General features: G+C 35.5%; 1 protein-coding gene across 1 annotated transcript in view; it reads left to right on the forward strand.

Moving 5' to 3' along the window:
* nos1 (nitric oxide synthase 1 (neuronal)) overlaps window positions 1-13786 on the forward strand; it is an 88221-nt gene extending 74435 nt beyond the window's left edge. Inside the window, exons 20-28 of the mRNA XM_052104864.1 lie at window positions 1506-1699; window positions 5390-5559; window positions 7833-8043; window positions 8536-8623; window positions 8714-8835; window positions 10078-10226; window positions 10538-10732; window positions 11448-11566; window positions 13316-13786. Coding sequence (XP_051960824.1) covers window positions 1506-1699; window positions 5390-5559; window positions 7833-8043; window positions 8536-8623; window positions 8714-8835; window positions 10078-10226; window positions 10538-10732; window positions 11448-11566; window positions 13316-13331 — 1264 coding nt within the window. The 3' untranslated portion in view covers window positions 13332-13786. The remainder of the gene's footprint in view (window positions 1-1505; window positions 1700-5389; window positions 5560-7832; window positions 8044-8535; window positions 8624-8713; window positions 8836-10077; window positions 10227-10537; window positions 10733-11447; window positions 11567-13315) is intronic.
* The last annotated feature ends 2439 nt before the right edge of the window (window positions 13787-16225 follow it).

Genomic DNA, 16225 nt, shown 5'->3' on the forward strand with positions numbered 1-16225 from the left:
CTGTTTTACAATGCATTCAACAAGTGCGTTCTTTTCAATGAGAATCCTTTGATGTCAGTTGACTGGCTTGATGGGCATTCGAATTTTTGCATCATTTAATTATATTCTGGGGTACAATTTTGTCATCGTGACATATGTTCGGTGTATGATTTTCATTTCTTTTGAAATCAGCAACATTTATTCACAGTGGTTAATATTTAATCTGTTGTTTATCTGTCTATTTATCCTGTCTGTACACATCCTGCACTGCTGAAGTGACCTGTTTAATTACGGGTGTATTCTGATCTGAGTCTTACAATAATTTTGTGTGAAGAGCAAACCTAATATCTTTTTATATTTTTACAGGAAAACAATACAAAAATTATTATCAAGAATAAAATTTTTGCTCTAATATCAAAGGTCTTACTAGAAAAAATGTATTATGATCCAATGTGAATTTTCTTGCTAAACAAATATGATCGTGTCTGGTAACATGGTAAAATGGCTAGAAATAGCATTTTAGCTTAGCATAAAGATGACAATTTACACAAGGTTCATTTCTATTTCTTCTGCTCCAAACTTACTTCAAACGTACTTCTCTGTCTGCTCGTATGAATGTAACGCATCATAAGAAAATGTTTCACCGCTGTTCAAATGCACTTTGGATCGCATCATTTATATGTATAAATGTTTTCCATCTGAATAGATTAAATATTAAATGAAAAAATTGACAATAAATGCAAAGTAATCTCTTCAGTAGTCAAAATACTTTTTGAATGTAACTGTTTTCTAAATACCAATGATTTAAATTGTAACTGTAGTGGAATACAGTTACTTATATTTTGTATTTTAAATACGTATTCCCGCTACATGTATTTCGTTACTCCCCAACCCTGGGTTTAGAATATAATTATAGTGCATTTTTATTAATAATTGATCGTGACTGTTCTTTATCTGCTTGTTACGTCTTTTCTATTGTTGATGTGTGGTTGGGTGCTTAAAAATATTTATAAATAGGATAATGTATATCAAATTATGAATATCTAAGTGTCTCTTTCGTATTTTCTATTGTTGATTATCGGTTAGGTTTAGAAATGGGGATGGGTTAGGGGATCTAAAATATTATATATGATTGTATAATGTAATATCACACTAATATATTTATAATTATTATAAAACATTGTGGTTCAGCACACAAAATAATATTCAAAAATTGATAACTGGCGACAAAGTTTTCTCATTGAAAACAATGGGGTTTCTCACCACGTCAATGAGGGGATGCCAGGGGGCATCTTTGGCGTCATCATGCAGACGTTGACAGCTTCTGCACAAACGTCAAAAATGGACGCTTAGGGAATGAAAACGGGTTGTCTGTAAAGCTTGTCTGAGTGAGTAACAATGACCAAAGTGGGCAGAGTTTAGTGAAGAGTCAGTTGCTCTTGTGTGTCAATGTATTTATTATTGTCTCTATAATAACCACTCCAGCTGTTTCATTTAACAATTTTTTTTTCCTTTTTGTCTATCAGCCGACTGACTATATTTGTGCGTCTTGATGCCAACAACCATGACAGTCTGAAATACTTGCCTGGCGACCATTTAGGCATTTTCCCTGGTAACAACGAAGATGTAGTTACTACCCTCATTGACAAACTTGAGGACGCTCCACCTGTCAATCAAATCGTAAAGGTGGAGTTCTTAGAGGAGAGAAACACGGCATTGGGTAACTATGAAATATATGCAAATATCCTTTCTGATCAGCATAAAATATGCAAATAAAAGTATCCCTCAAAAGTACTTGGACACTTTAGTCACACTTAAAAATAAATGAGTAAATGTCATTACATACGAAGATAATTTCTTATCCAATAAAAATCACCATGCGACCAGTTTTTTTTAAGTAATTGCAAAAATGGCTCAGAAAAATAAAGTTAGTTCTGAAAAACGTTCAGACTGCAATTTCTACAGAAAAAAAGCTTATTGATATTGCACAGCCTTCCAAAATAGCTTGTCTCTCCAACATTTGCTTTGGTATCTTATGAAAAATGACAGCATCTACATCAACATAATCTACAATGACATACTGTATCTGTTAAGATTAACACACAGAATCAGATGAGAGACATGGAGTCCTGCATCCTCTGTATAAGTCACTGCCCATCCCTCAATCAAACATTATCTTTATTTTACCCCTGTAAACACAGAGGAAAGCTTTTCTAGATATGTCATCTTTTGTTGTCTGGTCAGGTTTACACACTGAGTGAGGTTTACACACTGCACAGCTACCTACCAGCTGGCTCCCATTACACTCACCCCCCCCAAACCTCGCTCCCATCCGGGTTACGGCACCATTGTAACCGACCCTGGTCGCCCCGCTCCGAACAGGAATCGAACAGGCATCTCCAGCATGAGAGGCAGGTGTGCTAACAAGGAGGCTAAAGGCTGCAGCCTCTAGCATCAGTCGCTAATGCTCCTCTTGAGGTCAGGAGAGTGAGGTTTGCACACTGCAGAGCTATCTACCAGCTGGCTCCCGTTACACTCACCCCCCAAACCTCACTCACATCTGGTTCACAGCACCATTGTAACCGACCCTGGTCGCCCCGCTCCGAACAGGAATCGAACAGGCATCTCCAGCATGAGAGGCAGGTGTGCTAACAAGGAGGCTAAAGCCTGCAGCCTCTAGCATCAGTCGCTAATGCTCCTCTTGAGGTCAGGAGAGTGAGGTTTACACACTACACAGCTATCTACCTGCTAGCTCCCGTTACACTTGCAAGCATTAAAATATATCGTCTTTCAAAAGAAATTCACAAAGAGTTGTGTGAGTGACAGAGCAAAAAACAAGTGTTTATGAACTTAATTTGCCTTTTTATGCATGATTAGTGTGAAAGTTAGTAATTTCGTTTTTGTAGCACCACTATGTGTTTCTTTCACTAGAAAAATACTGTGATACCTAGAACGAGGTACGTAAATCTCATTACGCAAAAATGCAGTTAAAGTAACAGGATTCAATGAGACCAAGTTGGATTTTAGATTACTTTCTTAAAAATATTTGTCTCTCTGGATACTCAAAACTCTGAAGGACTTTTGCTTCTAGAGACAAGACCGTTTCTCGATATTTCTGAACAGTGTTAAAGGAATATTTCACCCAAATATGAAAATGATGTAATAATTTACTCACCCTCATGTTGTTCCAAACCCTTAAAGCTTTTTTTTCATATGTGGTACATCTTTTTAATACATTGGCAGTTGGTAGGGACTCATTACACTGCTTAAAAAAGAACCCAAAGGTATCACTAGAACTGTTTCCGGAATATAAGTCGCGGTTTATTTCATCATCTGAGAGGTCCTGCGGTTTATAGTCCAAAGCAACTTATATACATATGTGACAGATGTCAGCTGATCAAACACACACACCAAAACAGATGACAATGTCAATTATAGAGAAGGGAGGTAGTGTTTAAAAGTTGCCTATTCAGAGTATTTTGCCTTTAGAATGTACTTAATGCAACCAGATTAAATATTCTCTAATCTTTACATATTAGTGGAAACTAAATCTAGATCACTGATAAACGGAAATCCTGACATGCCCATAAAATGATGTTTCTCACACTCGTGGTAAAATCATTTAGTCAGTGAACTGTATAATTAATGCATAACAAACAGGGTTGAAAACATGCTAACATTAATGAATAAATAGAATACAACAGGCATATTGTTTTAGACTAAAAGCTTTTTATTTTTGCACAGTATAGTTACAACTATAACTATCAAGGTTCGATGTGTTGTGCATTCTGAGATGCTATTCTGCTCACTGCAATTGCACAGAGTGGTTATCTGAGTTACTGTAGCCTTTCTGACAGAATATTAATTTTTTTTACACACTATTACTTAAAGTAAAGCTAATTCTCCTGTTTAAAACGAGGCCAAATACTGGACAGTGACCTGTATAGAGGACAACTTAGGTCTCTGTAACACTTTTTCCTTTATCTGACAGTAATTACAGCTTTCATTTTCCAAAATTATACCTTGCTCATGCTATCAGGACACAAAGGTCAAAAGGGAATAATTCAGCCAAAAATTTAAATTCTGTCAACATTTTCTCACCCTCATGTCATTCCAAACCTGATTTACTTTCTTCAGTGGAACACAAAATAAGAAGTGAATGACGCTGTTAAAATGGCTTTGAACGTGACAAAAAGCATCATAAAATTAGCCCATATGACTCTTGCACTATATTCCAAGTCTTCTGAAGCCATACAATAGTTTTGTGTGAGGACCAGACGTTTTTTTTAAAGTTTACTTTAAATTAATAATTTAAGTAATTATTTCCTGAAAGTCATCCCCTCTACCATCAAATCTCTCTCAACTATTAAATGAGCTCTTAAATCTCATTTGCATTCACATATATTCAAATATGCCATAATGTTAATGTCAAATACACTCACTGAGCACGTTATTAGGAACTTTATGGTCCTATAAAGTGCCCGACGTGGTCTTTCCACTGTTGTAGCCCATCCACCTCAAGATTCAATGTGTTGTGCATTCTGAGATCCGTTTCTGCTCACTACAATTGTACAGAGTTGTTACCTGAGTTACCGTAGCCTTTCTGTCAGCTCGAACCAGTCTCCGTTGACATCTCTCATCTGCAAGGTATTTTCGTTCACAGAACTGCCGCTCACTGGATGTTTTTTGTTATTGCCACCATTCTGAGTAAACACTAGAGACCATTGTGTGTGAAAATCCCAGGAGATCAGCAGATACAGAAATACTCAAACCAGCCCATCTGGCACCAACAATCATGCCACGGTCCAAATCACTGAGATTATATTTTTTCTGCATTCTGATGGTTGATGTGAACATTAACTGAAGCTCCTGACCCGTATCTGCATGATTTTATGCACTGCACTGCTGGCGCTGATTGGCTTATTAGATAATCTAGCTGTACACATGTTGATAATAAAGTGCTCAGTGAGTGTATATCATATGTCGCTCATATACAAATTTGGTTCTTTTCTGTCCCATAACCAAATGTGACTTGACCCACTAAGTTTGAATATGAGGAAGTGCAAATAAGATTTGAGAGTTACTTCAGAGTTTTCAATGAATAATAACAAATCAGTCTGTTCCTCACACAGAGTTATCTTTTGGGTTTAGAAGACTTGGAATATACAGTAGTGCATGAGTTGTTTGACATACTTTTATGGTACTGTTATTTTCATTTTTGGAGCTCGAAATTTCCTGTCACCATTTCTTTTTATTGTATGTAAAAGAGCACTCAGGACATTCTACTAAACTTGTGTTGCTTGGAAGAAAGGCAGTCAAGGGGCTTTGGAAAATCTGCTTCATTAACAAATCAATGTGATGGATTCAGCAAACCTCCATTGCAAAATGCTGTCTGCTTTCTCTTTTGTAGGTGTTATTAGTAACTGGACAGACGAGAGTCGTATTCCACCCTGTACCATCTATCAGGCTTTCAAATACTTCCTGGACATAACCACCCCTCCGAGCCCTCTACTACTGCAGCAGTTTGCTCCTCTAGCGACTAATGACAAACAGAGGAAGAGACTGGAGGTGCTCAGCAAGGTAAGACAACACAGAGACCCTGTTTACACCTGGTATGCCTTTTGGTTGATCCAATCACAACAGCCCTAAGTTTAAATGGGCGGGCTCGTATGACCTCTCAGATTGGATCACCTGAAACACATCTTAATACCAGGTGTAATTAGGACCTAAATGCATATACACAAATACACACAGTCATACATTCCTATAATTATTATATTTGCATCATTAGTCCGGCATGCTATTACTCAGTAATGATTTGAGACCCATCGTCAAATGCTTCTTCCATACAAGACAAAAGCTGTCACATTGCCACATGCATCACTGCCTTTCCGTTTCAAATCGGAGGTAATTTTCTCATTTTGATAACTGATTACCTGTGAAAATCAGACCCCCTCTTTCCCACTTTCTTTTTCTCATTCTCTCTGCCTGTCTTTCTCCCTCACGCTTTCTCACGTGTGCCTCTCAAAGTCAACACTGTGAGCTGTCCTCAAGATATAAATATTCCTCTTTTATTGCCTACCACTGAAACGCTGGGTGCAATTTTTCTTAATGTTGCTAAAAATGGCCACTAAGTTAGTGAGTCAACCTTTCTGGTTCAAATGAGTCTGATGAAGGAATGGAGCAAACGAGAGAAGGACAGAGAGATTGAGAAACGAGGGACATTGACAGTTTGATTTGCAGACTTCTTTCAGTCAAGTTCACTAGTTCCTAAGGGCCTTTGAGGACGGCAACTCCCCCCAATTGTTTCTCTGTGACTGACTGATTATGAGTGTTGAATGATTTTCTTTTCTAATGATATTTTAATGAAGTTATAAATAAACTTCATAATCTAATACTGTCAATCACAATTTAAGAGTATATTCATAATCATATTCAATAATTAAAGGGATAATTCACCCAAAAATAAAAATTCTGTCATTATTTTCTCACACTTATGTCGTTCTAAACCCATATGCCGTTATTTTTCCTCTGGAACATAAAAATAGATTTTATTTGGTAAAATCTTCCGGTAGTTCTTTTTTATACTTTTTTATATAACTCAATGTCAAACTCATTTTTATTTGTCTCGTGAGCTAATTTCTGAAACGTAGGATGCTAGCAGTTATTGGTTTCCTTGTAAGTGAGTAAGTAAGGCTTTATTTACCTTTTAAAATAGTGCTTACAAAGTGCTGTACAGAGAAGATGTACTGTACATGTACATATGCCTTTACAGAAATGAAATAAAAAAAGGAAAGAAAAGCATACATACAAAAAAAGGAAAGAAAAGCATACGTACATACAGAATTTAATCTAATAGAATAGGAAAATAAAATACAAAGTATGAATAAATAAGCAAGAGAATAGGATTATAAAATAATTCTCAAGGAAAAGCCCTAGTGAACAAGTGTTTTGAAATACTTTTCAATATAGAAGTACAAAGTGAGTCAACTGCTCATGAATATTTATGAGCCTTAATCCTTTGGAGCGCTAATAATTTTATTTTTCTAATTACTGGTTTAAAATTGAGTTTGATACCCCAGCTCCAAAAAAAAAAAAACACCAAAAAGTACCTTAAAAGTAGTCCATACGACTTGTGCGCTCCATTCCAAATCTTCTTTAGTCATGTGAGGAACAGACCAAAATTTAAGTCATTTCTCACTGAAAATAGTGATCTTAAAACTTTAGAATTGAACAAGTTTTATGGACTAAATTTATGGTCATTTTTTTAACTTTCTTTGAGCTTGATAGCCCTAGTTACTCTCCACTTTTGTTGCTCGTTAAAAAGCGTCCTGGACATTTTGCTAAATAATTTTATAATTATAAATAAATAATCCTTGACATGAAAATGAAAAATCATATGTATATATATGCAATATAGTTGTACTGTACTACATAAGTTACACGTAACATGACCTAACAGCGAACAGTTTAATTTTACAAGAACTTACTGTATTTATCTTGGTTCATGTTAATTTCAATATACTCATACTTTTTTGTTTTACATTAAAAGTTTAAAAGTATATGTCAACATTTGTATGAACTAACATAATAGACTAATAAACTTTAAAAAAAACTTTATTGCTAAGTGTAACCGTACATACAGATTTAGAGCGACATACTAAATCTTCCCTTTAACGATGGATCTGAAATAAAATTTCTTGAGCTGTTTTGCGCTCACATGACATGATTTGGCAGGTTTTTTTACTTGCTTTTGACTGTCACTAAGCCAAAGATTCCCTTTAACTGCTATTTAAGGATTATGTCATTCAATTGTAAAGAAGTCTGGGTTAATCAGTTCTGTGTCTACTCAGGGTTTGCAGGAGTATGAGGAGTGGAAGTGGTACAATAACCCCACCATAGTGGAAGTATTGGAGGAGTTTCCCTCCATTCAGATCCCCTCCACCCTGCTCCTCACCCAGCTCCCCCTCCTACAGCCACGATACTACTCCATCAGCTCCTCGCCAGACCTTTATCCAGGAGAGATCCACCTCACCGTGGCTGTGGTGTCCTTTCACACCAGAGGTAAAAATCCAAGATGAAAATGTTATAGCTCAGAGGTTGCTCTTTATCTTAGATGTTTCATCTAAATTTCCTGAGAAGTTAAGTTAACCACAAATTAGACAATAGTTGACTTTGAATTAGGAGTATAGAGCTATAAAAGAAATTGATGATAAATGTATGACTTTTAATTGAAATCTTGGGTATCTTTGAAAATATTAGCATAAATTGTGACATTATTGAGATCTCTTTTGAAACTCTAGAGAGGTTGTGAAAGATTACTGGTGTCTTTTTCTCAGGAGACCAATCTGAGAAGCAGGAAACTTTAGCTAAAGTCTCAATTTAAACTGCAATTAAATATGTAATTATGTGCATAATGACAAAATAGGCAGTTCAAATGTTGCAATTTCTCTCTATTTGAAGCAATTGATGTCAACCCTGCACAGTACTAAATTATGTCACGTTAGATCAGTGTCACAGGGTGTCAGGTATAAGGATTATGTGTATTCCATCTAGACGGAGAGGGTCCTGTGCACCATGGAGTGTGTTCCTCTTGGCTCAATAGTTTGGATGCAGAAGATACCGTGCCATGCTTCGTCAGAGGGTAAAACTTTGATATACTTGTCAAATATGTCCATTAAGGTTTGTTTTAATGTGGTTTTGATGGAATCGATATATGTATTTTCTGTTTCAGGGCTCCAACTTTCCGTATGCCAAAAGTCAGTCAGGTTCCATGTATTCTGGTTGCTCCAGGCACTGGTATCGCTCCATTCAGAAGCTTCTGGCAACAGAGACAGTATGAGATTGAAAATAAGGGTATGCATTCAATGCATATCTATCTATCTATCTATCTATCTATCTATCTATCTATCTATCTATCTATCTATCTATCTATCTATCTATCTATCTATCTATCTATCTATCTATCTATCTATCCATCCATCCATCCATCCATCCATCCATCCATCCATCCATCCATCCATTACTCTTTCTTTTCCATCCATCAATCCATTACGCTTTCTTTTCCATCCATCAATCCATTACTCTTTCTTTTCCATCCATCCATCACAATGTGCTTTATCCCACTACACCACCACCACTCCACATAACTGTTAATCAGAAGGTCGCTGGTTCGATCCCCACAACCACCACCATTGTGTCCTTGAGCACTTAACTCCAGGTTGCTCCGGGGGGATTGTCCCTGTAATAAGTGCACTGTAAGTCACTTTGGATAAAAGCATCTGCCAAATGCATAAATGTAAATGTAAATCCATCCATCCCTCTTTATTTTCCATTCATCCATCCATCATCCATCTATCCATCTATCACGCTTTGTTTTCTATCCATCCATACATACATACATCGCTCTTTCTTTTCTGTTCATCCATCATCCATTATTGTTTCTTTTCCATCCATTTATCTATCCATCCATCCATCCATCTATCACTCTTTCTTTTCCGTTCATCCATCCATCTATCCATCCATCATTCTTTATTTTCTATCCATCTACCCATCCATTGCTCTTTTTTCCATCCATCACTCTTTCTTTCCCATTTGTCTATTCATCCATACATCCATCCATCCATCACTCTTTGTTTTCCATCATCCAACCACACATCCATCCATCCATCGCTCTTTCTTTTCCATCCATTCATCCATTACTCTTTTTTTCTATCCATCTGTCCATCCATCCATCACTGCCTTTTCCCTCCACCCATACATCCATCCAACCATCCATTGCTCTTTATTTTCCATCCATCCATCCATCCATCTATCACTCTTTCTTTTTCATCCACCCATAAATCCATCCACCACCATTTCTTTTCCATCCATCCATCCATTCATCCATCCATCCATCACTCTTTCTTTTCCATCCATCCGTACATTACTCTTTCTTTTCCATCCATCCATACATCCATCCATTCAACACTGTTTCTTTTCCATCCATCCACCCATCACCCTTTCTTTTCAATCCATCTATCAATTCATAATTTTTTTAATTTTAATCGTTTTTGCTTTGAGTTAAACTTACATTTTTGGTGTGATTTTACTTTTCAGGAATCAAGGCATGCCCTATGATCTTGGTTTTCGGTTGTCGGCAGTCACAGATTGACCACATTTACAAGGAAGAGACAATCCAGGCCAAGAACAAGGAAGTATTTAAAGAACTTTATACTGCATACTCCAGAGAGCCTGGGAGACCAAAGGTGAGAATATGAAGATTTGGCAAATGTCAGCTAGTATAAATCCATTTATGCACCAGCACAATGGAGGGTTTCGCCAGACTGCCCATGTGAATTATAAAGAAGAACAATGGGGAATATGAGAAATGGTCTTTGAAAAGAAACAACCCTGAAAAAGTTTTGCTTAGCAGCTGCAAAGTAGGACCAACATAAATCAACTTAATTCATTAGACAGGATTAGCGTGTGGTTATAAATATAGACCCACCATATCTAGCTGTATTCTGTTATGTCCCTTACCTCTCAATTTCTTAATCCTTTTCCATGTTTTTCTAAGAAATATGTCCAGGATGTGCTTCGTGAGCAGCTGTCTGAAATAGTCTACAAGTCTTTGAGAGAAGAAGGAGGTCACATTTACGTTTGTGGAGACGTTACCATGGCTGGAGACGTACTGAAAACAGTCCAGCAGATCTTTAAACTACACGGCAACATGTCTCTGGAGGATGCTGGCTTCTATATCAGCAAACTAAGGGTTAGATCCAATTGTCATCTTTTTATGGCCAAGGCAAAATCAATATTATTATTGCTCATACTCTGGGTTATGGATTTGAACAACATTTTAACTTTAAGTATTGAACTTTGACTCATCCCACACAGTCACACATGGACATGTATGTTACCTCAAATTGTGCAGTTTATCAAGGAGAGATGCGCTATTACTATTTTATCAGGTTAATCATATGTTGATCTGCAATTGGACATGATTTTCACCTGGTTGACAAGCTAAAACATTGCGTAGACTTACATTGAAGGAACGACCCAAGCCATATCTAGGGACCACAATATTATTAAGACTTGGGGGTGGGCTGTTTTGACTTTAGTAAGCAACCCCCCAGAACACCCTAGCAACCATATAAAAACACACTAAAAACCCTCACAATATCTTGTCAAACGTGCTGAAGCACCCTGACAACCACCCACAACATCCTAGCTTTGTGGCGAGGAGTTTAAAAAAGGAAATAAAAAAGTTTTCTGTTGTCATACTTTTGTGTTACCACCTGAATGCTTTCACCTTTAGGAGCATCAACCATTATAGCCATTTTAGTTCCTCAAACCATAACAGCTATTCAACCATTTATATTGAACTGAATTATTTTGCACAAATAAAGGTTAATAAAGGTCATCAGAGAAGTTACAGCAATTTTTTTCAAACTAACTTTGCCTCCATCTTCTTTCCATTTGTTAAGGACGAGAATCGATACCACGAGGACATTTTTGGTGTCACCCTGCGCACTTACGAGGTCACCAACCGTCTAAGGTCGGAATCTATTGCATTCATCGAAGAGAGCAAAAAAGATTTGGATGAGTAAGTCCTGTTTTCTTATTCCTTTGCAATCTCATGAGTCGCCTTGGGTTATCTTTGCTAGTAGGAGGACCTTGTGCTCTGTAGATTACTGTCGATACAGCCTATGGACTAGCATTATTGAATGCCAGCAGTAACCATAGAGATGGAGGCTGAGAAGAGGCTCCAGCATAACAGGATTAGTGAGAAGAGAGTGAATGTGCTATTCTCTGTTTGTGCTCTCACAGATAAGAGCTTGTTCATGCCATGTTCTCCGTGAGAGCGTAGGGAGGGAGAAGTGCTTTAACTGTAGCACGCTTAACTGGCCTTTTTGCCGTATGGCCACCGTAGATCCTGTGAGAAGTGCCACTTGAGATTTTTGCAGTTTTATGATCAAACTCCTTCTGTTGGAGGACGAAAGGTACATCACATTCTCTCGCCATTTGTCATTCAGCACTCTGTTATGGAGGTATGTAGGGGACAAAATGTATTAAATTAATTTAGCAGGAAATGTTCTAATCATCACATAAAAATACATTGAATGTGAGTATAATAAGGTGTGAAAAGTTTTTTTTTATAATGTATTTATTTAAAAATATGAAAGATATGCTTACTTATTGAAATATGCCTTGAAATGTAATGTCATCAAATGATTAAATACATCATGAAATGATGATAAAAATACAATGAAATGTGAGCTTGATTAAATAACATATGAAACATATTTATTTAAAATGAAAAACTACATGAAATTCTTAATTAAATATGCCTTGAAATGTAATAATGCAGCCAAAAATAAATGAATATATCATGAATTAATGAAATGTTGCAATCAATACATAAAAATATTATGAAATGTGAGCACAATTAATTAAATTAGGCATGAAATTAATTTAATAATTTCAATTAAAAAAATGTAATGCTTCTTAAAATATAAATAAATACATAATGAAATGATTAAATAGATCATGAAATTATAATTTATCAATAAAAATATTTTTAAAAGTATGAGCAAATATCTAAGACATTTGAAACGTATTTATTTAAAAAGAAAAGTGACTTTATTAAATAAGCCTTGAAATGCAATAATGCAGAAAATAATACATATATCATGAAATAACTAAATACTTTACAAATTGTTGCAACCATTTCTTAAAAATACAATGAAGTGTGTGAATATTAAATCAAATAAGGCATGGAAATGTGAAATTAAAAATTAAATGTGCCTTGAAATGTAATATAGTGGAGAAAATAATCATGAAATTAATAAAAACACCATGATGTGATGATCAATCATAAAATAAAAATAAAATGAAATGCAAGCATAATTGAAATAAGGCATTAAATGTCTATTTATTTGTGTCAATGAAAAAACAGAATTAAATACTTGTTAAATATGCCTTGAAATGTAATACAGTGGATAATATATATATATATATATATATATATATATATATATATATATATATATATATATATATATATATATATATATATATATATATATATATATACAGTATATCATGAAATAATGAGGTACTTCTTGAAATATTGCAATAAATAAAAACAAATACAATGAATTGTGATCATACATAAATAAAGTGTGGAATATATGTATTTCTGGAAGTAAGTTTTTATGCAAATAACTGCAACATTAATAATACATTGCAAAATTTCATGATGTATTTCTTTATTTCATGACAGATCAATTTATATAGTTTTGTTTTTCCATTTGTATCTCTTTTCATTTTTGTTCTCTTCTCTCTTTTCCAGGGTGTTTTGCTCATAGTCTCATTTTCTGACCATCTCGATGGCTTTTGCTCAAACGCTCCAAAATCGACCAATGAGAAGCATGATAAGGTCAACATGATATAAGAAAACTGTGCTGAGTTTGTTTACTTCTTAAACAGTTTGTTCTTTTCTTTTTTACAAAAAATATTTTATTTTCTTCGCTCGTTTGTTGTGCATATCTATAATCAAAATCTGCATTATTAAGACAAATACCTTTCACTTGAATACCTGAATGCACTTTTTTGTGTTTTTATGATTTTGTCATCATTAATAGGCTGCATGCACTCAGACATTGTCTGCCTTTTTAATGTTTAAGCAAGAACAATGTCTTTTCTGATGTGCAAATATGCATAGATATTGACTTCAGTGTTATGAGTTTGAAAGTGTTTGGTTTGCTTCAGATTTAGTGTTTGGATAAGTTTGCACATTATGATCACTTTTGATTAAAGACAAGTCTCTAACTGAGTCAAGCAAATGTTGAGGATGTGTTAATATTCCCACATGAGTCTTCTTTAAAGGTGAAGTGTGCATTTTATGCAGCATTATAGCACCACCAAATGCTAAAAATTATTTTTCACAATTAGTGATGTTTTCAAACGAGTTTCCTGAACACCTCTCCAGCCAACTTTGGTTGGGGAAAAAAATCATCTTTTAAAAGTCATCACATTGGTTATGCCAATGTTGCTGTGACGGACTGACAGAATGTTCAAACAAACAGAGCAATGTTTTAATAGTGTTGCGTAGCAACAGGGTTTACAACTTTTTGTTGGAATAAACATATTAAAGCTATGCTTATAGTTGGCTCTGCATATTGAGCTGGCATAGGAGAAGGCATTCTTTGCATTTACACTGTCCCTGGCCTTAAACATCTTATTTTGGTCCATTTTAGTTCACTAACCATTCAAACGGTTGTTCTGGACAACTACAATTTTATATAAATTATAATATCAATTTATCTTCTTATTATTATTATTATTAAACTGAATATTAAAATAGTATTAAACAATAATATATATCAGACCCTGTGAAAACACCCTATGATTAGACATTGCATTGGTCCCAACAATCAACATTTTTCACCACATAATTGTTCCACATTTGGTGATTTTAAAACCACAAATTAAACAATTCACCAACTTTAACACAAACAATATTGACACTCTTCCTTCAAATACATATGCCAGCATGCCTCTGTGTAAAGATGAGTTAGTCCTGTTCAAAACCATGCTCTGTATATTAACACTTCTAAATAAAAGTCACGCTGTTAATTGACCGAGCAATGGTAACCATGCATCTGAACGTGCTAAAGTGTTGTACTTTCTTGTTAAAATATCCCTTGAGGCCATTGCAAATATCTGTCTTGTTAACCACCCTTAATAGGGAGGAAACGATGATGGAATTTGACCATTTAAACACTTTCAAGCAGTCTAAAAAATCTAGCAGAAAGATTTATTGCAACAATATTTTAGTGTTGCTTAAATCAACATCTATAATGATCATGCCAGGTCAGACTTGCCTTTAGAATTATCTATGAGCTTATATGACATGTGTATCTTTTTAAGTAGCATATCATCTTTCTTCTTCAGTTGCTGTTTAGCTGGCAGTGGCAGCTCTTGATTTTGTTGATAAGTTACAGTATTAACTGCATACAGATGTTGGCCTAAGGCTGTTTGATTGACAGGTGACAGCAAGCCACAGTGGCTCCGCATAGAAGCATTTAAAGTCTTAAAATACAATATGCGAGCCTTATCAGTGAGTCAAACACTGATTATGACAATAGAAGTTAAAGGAATATTCTGAGTTCAATACAAATTAATCTTAATCAACAGCATTTGTGGCATTATATTGACTACCAAAAAATCTTTTTCTTTAAAAATAAAGAATAAACTGGGTTACAGTGAGGCATTTACAATGGAAGTGAATGGGGCCAATCCGTAAACATTAAAATACTCACTGTTTCCACAAGTATAGCCACAAGATGTAAACAATATGCGTGTTAACATGATTTTAGTGTGATACAATTGCTTACTGCCCTTTTCTGTGTAAGTCATAGCCAATTTTACAACTTCGTTGCCATGGTGATGTAATGTCAGCAAAAAACGTCTGTAAAAATTACGATTTAAACAACTTTACAGCTCAAGAATGCATGAGCTTTAACAGGAGAATTAATGTATGTGCTTTTATACATTTATAAGCTTCACATTTATGCCTTTATAACCCTCCAAAAATTGGCCCCATTCACTTTCATTGTAACCTTGTTTTGTTTTTTTGCCTTTGTATTAAAGAAAAGAAGCGACAAGTCTCAATTATATTTGTAGTAATCAACATTATACCACAATTCCTGTCAATTGAGCTGCACTTGTAATGGTAAATGGTCTGCACTTATATAGCACCTTTTTTTTAATCTTAGCAGTATTCAAAGTGCTTTACACTGCATCTCATTCACCCATTCACACACCAATGACGGCAGCTGCTGTGCAAGGCGCTGGCCTGACATTGGGAGCAACTTGGGGTTCAGTGTCTTACCCAAGGACACTTCGGCACGTAGAGTCACATGGGCCGGGAATCAAACTACCAACTCTGCGATTAGTGGCCGACCCGCTCTACCACCTGAGCCACAGCCGATACACAGTAGGCCTATTGTATTGAACCCAGAATATTGTTGTGCTTATTGTACAGTGGCCCCAAAAACCCATACTAAATATGAATGTCATTGCATTGGATGCTAAAATATGAAACCAAAATCAATATCAAGTGGCATCTGCATGAGTTTTTCTCAAAACTAACTTCACTTTTCTTAGCCATTTTTGCAAATACTTTTAACCATCTGTGTTAACCAAGGCCATTTAAGTATTATTTATGAATCCAGTTCCCCTCAAGTTCACACAGGTG

The sequence above is a fragment of the Xyrauchen texanus genome, chromosome 3 (genome assembly GCF_025860055.1).
Source record: "Xyrauchen texanus isolate HMW12.3.18 chromosome 3, RBS_HiC_50CHRs, whole genome shotgun sequence".
Classification (NCBI taxonomy): Eukaryota; Metazoa; Chordata; class Actinopteri; order Cypriniformes; family Catostomidae; genus Xyrauchen; species Xyrauchen texanus.